This window comes from Alligator sinensis, unplaced genomic scaffold (assembly GCF_000455745.1).
Source record: "Alligator sinensis unplaced genomic scaffold, ASM45574v1 scaffold169_1, whole genome shotgun sequence".
NCBI classification, from domain to species: Eukaryota; Metazoa; Chordata; order Crocodylia; family Alligatoridae; genus Alligator; species Alligator sinensis.
In genome coordinates, this window is record NW_005841924.1 from 242,180 (window position 1) to 252,286 (window position 10,107).

The 10,107-nt window shown below is 45.2% G+C and overlaps 1 protein-coding gene across 1 annotated transcript in view; it reads left to right on the forward strand.

Moving 5' to 3' along the window:
* Nucleotides 1–10,107, forward strand: part of RNF175 (ring finger protein 175) — a 24,541-nt gene that overhangs the window by 13,075 nt on the left and 1,359 nt on the right. The window contains 1 exon segment of the mRNA XM_014517739.1: nt 7,737–7,750. Within this exon segment, the coding sequence (XP_014373225.1) occupies nt 7,737–7,750 (14 nt within the window).

The window sequence follows — 10,107 nt, forward strand, 5'->3', positions numbered from 1 at the left end:
GTTGGAGTGCAGTTTGGTGTGCTTGACATTAACTTTCTCTGTATCAACTACCTAGCAGTCCGTATATCCTGTCACCTAGATTTTAGCCCCTGCCACTCCTGCCCTTATCTCTGCTGCCTATTATGGGCCATACCATAACACCGAGTTGCATATCCTTGGCTCTAATTGAAGTTTATGTTGTTGTTGCTTGGTTTTTCATTATAAACATTCTCTGACAGTTTTACAACATCAGTAGGATGCCTACAAGGAATCCGTCCAATGACATCTGTGTAGTATGTGGGCAGAAAATATTTGTGGCCATAAATGAAGAAGGGATCATTGGAAATCCTTACCAGCTGTTATGCAATCATGCATATCTTTTCCATTTAATTATAGAATAGTTGTTTTGTCTTCTTTTGCTGTTGCACAAAAAAAAAATTATTAGCAATAAACAGAAGGGATAAAGAAATAAATGAACACAGCCAGAGACAGCATACAAAGCAAAAAGGATAACATGGAACAGATCACTAGTCACATGAGGCCTTGGGAGAGACCTGACAGCAACCATAACACTTGCTACCCCAAACCACTTAAACTCTGGTATATCAAGGCAATAACCTGTTTTAGTACTAGAAAAGAGAAAGAAGGACATACCTACTGGAGCACCATTACTGTATTGTTCCAATTATAAATAGACATTCCCCGCCCCCAAATCCCATAAAAATCCCAGTCAACCTACGTGTAGGGTCAACAGGTAATCAGAACAATATATTAATGGACAGAGAAGATGACCCTGTACAGCATCTTTAACCCTATAATGGCTAACCCTTATCTGTTTTGCCACCTTTAAGCATATTACACAGGGCTATCTGCTCTGCCATCCCTGTTCCAGAGCAGATGACCCAGCAGAGCACTCTTAAAGATCTACTTTTAAAATAGGTATGTGTGGGGGAGGGGTCCAGTGGACTGTGCCTTTTTTGTTTTGGAAGACTAGTGATCATGAAAATGTATAGCGCTAAACTAAAATATGTCTGAAGTTAAATTTAAAATATTTAAAAATTAACAATATGTTTAATTCTTCCAAAATGAAGACTAGTTGCATGTAGTTTGATCACTTCTCCTTTCCTACATCCCTCAAAAAAACAAGAACATGTGGATGTTGAACCTCTAAAACCAGACTTGCTTAGATCCGGGTTTTGGCTCTACATAACACATGAGATTTGAGTCCAGAACTACAATTCAGATCTGGCCTTTTAATTTGGGCCTGTGTTTGGTTAGTCCTGTAAACAGTTTCCATTTAACTAAAAATGTTTGTCTTGATATGTATCACCATGGAATTTTAGAACTGAAATAATATGGTGAGCCTTAGGCAAAATTATCTTTGGCACTGGGTTTGTTTTTTTTTTTTATTTTAATATTTTTAACTGCATTTAATCCCTTGGGCCTTTCTCTTGGTTATTTGAATCTCCTGTGGAATTTTAAAAGGGTAATAGCAGTTCAAGGATGTTATCTGTGGTTATTGACTTATATTCAGGCAAAAAGCTTTTTTTCCTAAAATTGAACTTGAAAATGTGGGGTAGACTTATATGACAAGGTCAACTTATATTGAGAATAATACAATATTAATCACTGTTCCCCACAGTTCACGAAAGCTGTCTGAATGCTTGTGTGCTATAAAAAAAACAATTCTAAAAAACATTGGTTATGCTTGCATTCTTAAATTGACCACCTGCTCTTATAGGCTAGGGACAGAAGTTACACATAAACCAGAATAAGTGATTGGAAACTGGTTTAAATCTGTAACAGAAAGTAAATTCAGCACACACAAACTGGTTTCAAAATGGCCAAACCCAGTTTAAGATAAACCTGGATGGATGTAGTATCAGACTTAACTGATTTAGGTTAAACCAGTTTATGGAGCCTGTGTCCCAGATCCCCTTCTGACTCAAATTAACTCACAGGCCCCCAGCATCCCAGGATGCTTTGCAACCCTGGGTTATGCTGTCTACTCCAGTAGAGCTGGGCTGGCCCCACCCCCCAGCAGTCACAGAGCTGAAGCACTAAAGCCTCTGCTCCCTGTCTGCACCTGTCAGCCCGATGGGATGGAGGGCAGGGGACCAGATCCCCAGGCCCTCCTGACCCAGGTCTGCATGACATGGGGGGGATAGCGCCCATGTGGGGGGCTTTTCCTCCCCTCACAGCCCGAGCTGGGCTGGAATCACCCCCAGCCAGGCCCCCTGGCCTGCTGCCTGTGTCTCTGAGAGGCAGGGGGCAGAGGGGGGAATGCATCCCCCTTGGCCTGGCACTGGTCCTCTCATCCAGGGTCTGCACGAGCAGGCACTAGGCCCAGGGGGCTCCTTCCACCTCCCTCCTGTGGCAGCTGTTGAGCAAGAGGTGGGGAATTCCCCTTGGCTCTCAGGGGCTGCCCCAGGCTGGGGACCTGGGCCAGGGAAAATCCCCTGAGGTGAAGGCTCCCCCTTGTGGACTGGCACCTGGATGGGGGGGCAGGGTTTCTCAACCCCTGCGGCGAGGACAGCAGGACCTTCGGGGCATGTACTGGGCAGGCAGTTGGCTGGGCTTGCAATGCAGACAGGCTGGGAGCCGTGCTGTAGTACCCCTTGGCTTCTGGCCTGGGTCAGTACAGGCATTCTCCTGCCTTTCTCAATGGAAAACTGAACATCAGTTCTGTTCCTTATTGGTTCAGTCTATACAGCTTAGAGAAACCAGTGAAAATGGAATCGATTCCATTTCAGGCTTTTTGACTGTCTGTACGTAGTCATATTGCCCATTGCCCATTTCTGTGTAGCAATCCTTGCCTGTAGAACAGTGATTCTCAGCCAGGATGCCACAACTAATGCTGTAAGATGCTTTTAAGGGTGACGCAGATTGCTGCACAATATTAGCATTGCTAAGTGTTCAAAGACCTACACGATTCACCAGATAAACCTAAAGATTTCGAATAGGAATCCATAGTGTCAAAAACAGTCTAAACCCATTGTGGTCTTTCTGACTTCTTTCCAACAGAAGAATTGCTTATTATTTTTCCATAGTCAAATAAATTATGGAAGGGGTGTCTGGAGTCTAAAAAGATTAAGAACCAGTGTTGTAGAATAAACAAGTGCCTCACAGCTGCAACTTTGTTTGAGCATTCTTCAAAGCCGAACTGACATGGAAGAGAAAAGTGAGGAGTTGCTCCCAAAAGCTGCTGTCAATTCAGCAGCAGCTGTGACAGGTTAAAGTTTGAGCGGTACAGTTTACAAGGAGAAAGGAATGACATTGAGAACTTCCCTTCTCCATGTGCCCAGGAAGACAGAACAGCTTCCAGCATCCATTACAGCATCCCCATGCCTCAATTCCAGCACAAATATCAGTTTCCTTACTTAAACAACACACTGAAATATGTGGCTAATTTGAGGTAGGGGGTGCATATTGTATGCAAATGAATGCAGTACTGAATATGGTACTTAGGCACCTAAAAGTTATTTGCATAAAAGAATGCCTAATGTCTTCATGCCTGACCTTCAAGAATTCAGAAACTCCTTAAGATACCTCAGCTCCTTACACAGTCCACAGGGAAATTTAGGTACCTCACAGTGGGATCCAAATGAACGAGCATACCAAGATTCAAGTTGCCTAAAGTCAGCATGCAGCCACTTGCAAGCCACAGGGTTCTGAGTCCCTGCTCCCAGGACTATTTCTATATTTGTATATTAGACAGTCCTAGGAGCAGGGATCACAACCCTAGATGCCCCGTCCCAAGTGAGTAACCAGACTATTCTGCTACTTTTCTGGCTCTCTTCCCCACCAGTGTAGCTTACATCCATCCCCTATACAATGGCACAGCTTTGGAGAGCAGCTCCACAGTGGAGACCAGTTCCAACACTACCACAAAATAGCCGTGTTGGTTTGAGACAAATGAAAATACAAAACCCTAAAATGCTTGGTTCAGAGGTGATGCCTTTTATTAGACCAACTAAAAAATAGTAAAAACAATTCTTTCTTCACAAGCTTTTGGGCACGCGCACCCTTCTTCGGGCTGAGGAGAAATAAAAAATTGTAAAAGTCCTCTTAGGTAGAAAATAAACTTCAGTGCAAAATGAAATTAATTTCTTAGATTTCTCCTCAGCCTGAAGAAGGGTGCACGTGCCCGAAAGCTTGCAAAGAAAGAATTGCTTTTTTATATTTTTTAGTTGGCCTAATAAAAGGCATCACTTCTGAACCAAGCGTTTTAGAGTTTCAGATCTGCATGTATGCATCCTGAATTAATATTTAAAGAAAAAATGTAGGAGAAAACTTTAAAGCTCAAACCCTGGTGTGTTTGTGCACTTTTATACAAGACGGTACCTCTTTTTATGCTACTGCAATAGTACCTTATTTGTACAGCATAAAATGAAAACATCTCTTATTTCTCAAAGTGTTTGTGGAAAGAGACCCCTGAAAAGTAGCATGTAGCAAGACAGTGTTCAAAAGAGAGGGTTACTTTTCTCATGGCTGTTTTATAATATTATTGCTTTATGCATTTCCAACACTATTAACTGGTCACTAGCACCTAATGACTGAAGTTGAAAGCCTGTCACCAACAGCTGAATAGCTTGGGTGACAACATTTAAGATCAGGTCTTCTGAAATGCAGCGCCTATTAGTATGACCATCATAAGGATCATGCATAGCTGTCAGGGCTAACATCAAATCTTTTATTTCCAAGTACAGCAGAACATTAGTAACACAGAGCTTGCTGCTTATCCCTTATGGGCACCTCTTTCCGCACATTAGCTGCCATAGTGTAAATTGCAATTCCACTGAAATCCACCCTAAAATCTGCAACCACAGGAATCTTAAGGAAAAACAGCCTAGTGCCTGGACTGTTCACCAGTCAGCTATGTCTATTTATTGATGGAAGTGAATTTGAGTTTGTAGGTTAAAGTTTTGCATTAGTGTGCAAGCTGGAAGTTGACGTATGTATTGTGTTTGTGGTACCTGTTGGAAGTGGAAGTTAAAACTATTTTAAGTGTTATAGGCAAAATGAAAGCAGAAAGAAGTGCATAAGATTTTTTTTTCCTTGGCTTTTTACTTCCACACTTTTCAGATGCTGAGTTGATAAGGTGTGGTGTGGTTCAGACTTAAGTGTCACAAACTAAAGCTTTTGTAATTTCTTAAAATGGATTCTATACATTTTGGCATTAATGTGCATGTGTACATGAGATGTCTTACTGTGCAGTTGCCTAGTTTACTGCAGAGTAAGTGCATGCATCTTCATGTGTGCATGCTTACTGCATAGTAAAACCCCTTAAATGTGATTAAATTTGCTACCTGCAAATGCAGGTAGCAAATTTAACCATGATTAGTTACTGCACAGTAATACATGTGTAGACGCAACCCAGCAGTAAATTTGCTGCCAGGTCTGACCAGCCACTAGGGGGCCAGCCTGAGGCCAGCCCCAGGCCTGCAGCCTAGGAACCTCTCCTGCTCCAGGGCTCGGCTGCCTTTATGGCAGCCCCATCTGAGGGCTATTAAAGATTACAGTCATTTTGTGCCCTGGGGCACACACACCAGGGAGCCTAAGGGCACTCACTGCAGGCCCTGTATCCCTCTGGGCAGGCCACAGCCCTGCTGTGTCTACCTCCCAACACACCAGCAGTGCTGCCTGGCACTGAATTGCCACACACCGGCCAAGGCACTGCTGTCAGGCCAGTTGAGTGCTGAACAGACTTGCAGACTGCTACAGTCCCTGACCAGCCCTGTCAGCTCCTCAGGGCTGCCTGCAGGCTGCTTCTGGCAGCAAGGCCAGCGCCACTTGCCTGCTGCACACCCCCAGCAGCCTGCCCTGCACCTGCACGTACTGCAGGGCATAGCCTCTGCCACATGGCTGCCAGTCCCATGCCATGCCCCTGGATGGGTGCTGCTAGCAGCTGCCTAGGGCTGGCAATAGCCGGACAGCCACACAGGGGCCCAAAGAGCCAGCACAGGACCTAGCACTGCCTCATTCTCACTATCTAGGCACGCCCGTGCCCTCCACCCAGGGCCCCAACTAGAGCCAGGAGGAGACTGGTGACCTCATGGCATACTGGGGCAACATGGAGGTGCTGCACCAATTGGAGTGGGGCTGGCACTACAGTGCCCACATTCATGAGGCCCTGTCAGGCAGAATGCAGGAGCGGGGGAATGACAGATCAGTGCAGCAGTGATGCATAAGGGTCAAGGCTCTGTGTACACAGTAGGTCACCATGACTGACTATATTTGATCTAGCTGTGCCTGCAAAACCATGCCCCTTATGAGGCAGCAGATCAGTATTTTGATGCCCTGGGACCAAAGCCATAACCATGCGGTGTATTTCCAGAAGGATGGCCTACCCAAGTCCCCACCTGGCCCTAGCCCCTCTGGAGCCAAAGGAGGGGTGCTCAGGCATGTAGCAGTTCATCCCGCCCAGCTCCCTGACTGCAGCCTCCAGCAGCAGCTCAGAGAGCCCTGGCCAGTGCCTTCCTCAACAGCTGTGCAGCTCCAGGCCCCGCCACGAGGAACAGTGGCCATGTCACCACCAGCCATCAGCAGGGCCCGCTCCTCAAAGGGGAGGCAGCTGGGTGCCTGCATGCTATAGGCCAAGGACACCAGGCACAGCTGCACAACTTGGTCTGCTGGGAGGACCCTGCCCCCACCCCAGCCCCTGCCCCTGCCTAACCCACCTGCACTGCCCTGGCCCCAGGTTTCCCCCCACAGCACGCAGAGAGGCGGGACACAGTGCAAAACTTTATTGAGCAGCACACTTCCCTGCAGTTGGACAGGCATGGGCCTCTCACATCCCAAAGAACACATCAATGCCAGTGGCAATGTCCTCCCCGGCAGTGGGGGCACAGTCATGTAGCATTGCCACAGGTAGTTCTCAGGCACGGCTAGTGAACTCAGACTGGTGGGGTGGTAGAGCACCCTGGGAGTGGGGGGTGGGTTTGTAGCCAACAGGGGAGTGGGGGGGAATCACAGTTTGTGCATGTGGGAGTATACTGTGCTGTTTATGAGTTAGTGAAGGTAACTTCTCCCAAGTGCATAAAATAGTTGCTGAATTCAGAAAAAATACCATGTACTTTTCAAAGATACTTATATTAATCAGAACGAAAAAAATATAAACCAGATTGATTTAAATAAATTATACACCAGAAAAAAGGAGGTTGCATGGAGCCACTGAAGATCAATTCTAAGATTTGGAGATCTAAAATAAAAATGGAGGAATAATAATAAAATTTCAACAAAAAGGAAAATCAGGAAGCACTGAAAGTTTCGCTAAGGTCTTTCAGAAGAATGACTAGCAGCATTGGTGATCTCAATTCCAGGAGAGGAGCAGCAGGCTGGAATTCTCCAGAGCAGTTCTTATTTCAGTAGATACCTCCAGATATTATGGTCATTAATAGACATTTCTGTTCACTACATATGTACAATTTTTACTGTATAATGTGTTTTGTGCCCATGTTCCTATGGGCACATATGGATATAAAAATCTCTTTATGTTGCACTGTCAGAGTTGCCTAATTGGGGGTGTTATGGAAGGTGTAATTGGGGGTGTTATTTATTGCTTGCCAGATGGTTAATAAGAGGTCCAAAAAGACTTTGGCTCTGATGTCAATCATTATGTGGCAATAGCAGAATATAAATCCTAGAAAACCCTTCCAAAGCAACTTGTTCAAGTCCTTCAGAAGGAAACTAGCTACAAGAGTAATTTCAAAGGCACTGAAAATGTCCATTATAAAACTTACATTGATTGCTTGTAGGAGCAGGATCAAAGGTAAAATTTTCAAACGCAACTAAGTGATTTAGGAACTTAAGGTCAGATCCAAAAAACACTTTTGTGTCTAAATTAGGACTTGGGTACTTATGTTACACCTCTGTCCAACATGGGAAAGATGAAAACCCCACTCACCCGCAGCCTAACCCTGACTTCACAGGTGCCTGACTGTGGAACCTAATTCCATTTTGGTGCTTGTCTGTAAGTGTCTCAGTCTTAATAGCACTAAGCAGCATAATGTATATTAGGGGTGCACTGGTAAAGATTTTCTTGGCCAATACTGTTAGCCAATTATTAACCAACCATATCAGCAGATGCCGATCCCACAAGCAATTTACTGACATTGTGACAGCTGAAATTATGTTTGTGTGATAAAGGTGCTTGCTGAAGGCCCTATGAAGATTAGATGACGTGTTTTTTCTGTATTTGTTTAGATATTAAGCTATATGTTGTTGCTAAAAGCCTAATTAAAGTTTAAGATGTAGTGAGGCCTTGTATAAAGTAAGGCCTAGTAAATTTAGCAAAGCCTTGAAGTAGTAAGGCCCTGTGGCGTAGTTAAAATTACCTTATCAAAGGAATGCAAAGCTTGTACTGCTAATTGGTCAGTCTAAGGACAGTTGAAGTCAAAGGAATCTGAGTGGTTGTACGGTATCAGTATCATTCAGAAGCTTTAAATTGGCTGGAATATCTGGAAACCATTCAGAAGGAAGAGACAGCTCTGTGAAAAGAATTAGTTAGCTGTTGCCTGGATCAGTGGGCCTGTGGACTCGAAGAGCCCAAGAACTGCATTCCAGGGTCCTTTCCAGTACCCCTTTGGACAGTGTTGTTCAGGGATGCCTGACTTCACTGAACTTTGAGGAAAAGAAGCTTGCTGTGTATCAGGCATCAGAGGGGACTGCCGATAAGTTGCCGACGTGAATTGCTTTTGTCTGTCATTGTTTGTCTTGTTACTACACGTAGTTGTGTTTTTGTTAAGTCAATAAATCTTTCTTACCTTTCTACCCCCAACCATACTCTCAATCCCGAACCCTCCGCAGGCGGCTGGGAAATAAATTGGCGTCACGAACAGGATTGAGAGGCTCTGGTCCGGAGAGAAAGGTCGGAATGGAGGGAGTTGCGTGTGCCCCATTAGTAGCTTTGCTTAAGGAAGTGACGGGGATGGAGAATCCCGGGTGGGATAAGGATAGGTTGAGACCTGCCTGGAGTGAGCCGGGAACTGTACCTGAACATTGGGCTAGGTTTGCTACTGCTGCCCAGGGTAAGCCCGAGAAGGGGTGCCTGTCATGGCTGCTGGCAACCTGCCTGAGGTTAGGGGCCAAAGAGAATGCCCAGCTCCAGGAAGAGGTCACCCGGCTGAGTAAGGAGTTAAAAGATGTGAGAAATTCCAAGTGTGGCATGCAAGGCTGTGCGAGCTACGCAGAGCTGCTTGGAAACATTAAAACAGAAGAAAGGAAAAATTATGGTCCCGTGCATGGCCGCTCCCCCCAGAAGAAAGTGCAGTTAGCGCAGGCTATGAAGCGATCCTCCCACAAGTGTCTGTATAGAGAAAAAGCAAAGGTTAAGCTCTGGGAAGATCAAAGGGAAGAGATTGATGGGGAGGAGGAGATTTATGATGAGCCTGGTGCTGAAACACCCCCGTATGTTCCTGCCTACAGGGAGGAACCTGGCCAGGCCTTCCCCGCCCCGAGGGAGAAACTCAGCCAAGTTTTTCCCATGGGAATAACTCATTCAAAGCCGTAAAGAGAAAATCCCCGAACAGAGCTGCATTCCTTTACCTGTGCAAAGATTAAAAATATTCAAAAGCAGCATGAATTAAAGCCAGGAGAACCAGTAATAAACTGGCTAGTTCAAATGTGTAGTGAAGGGGCATTTGCAATTTCAGCAAATGAGCCAAACAGCCCAAATGGTTCTATGCCCTAAGCTCCAATTAAATCAGTTTGCAAGAAGTGATGAAAATGTTACTTTGTTTTCTGCTGTGCTCCAAGCCACTGCAGCCAGTTATGGTAATATAGAAAAAGAGTTTAACCCTGCTTCTTGGGCATGGGCCAATTTAAAAGAGGCTGTCCACTGCTTGTATTTGTTATCACTAACTGAAATCATTCGTACAGCGGTTTGTACTCACACACCAGATGCAGAAGTCATGACAGCACTGCTGTGGAGGAAGTTTTGCCAGCAACCACCAACAGAGTGCACCTCGGCCTTGTTGGCCTTGGAGCCAGATGCAGTGAATCAACCAGTAAGAGATGCGATCCAGCAATTAGTGCAGCTTCTACGCATTTTGCAGAAGCTAAGGCTTACCAAGCCGATGAAAACTGCCAAGGCCATAGCAGTGGCCTCAGTGAAAGATAAACCCCCTG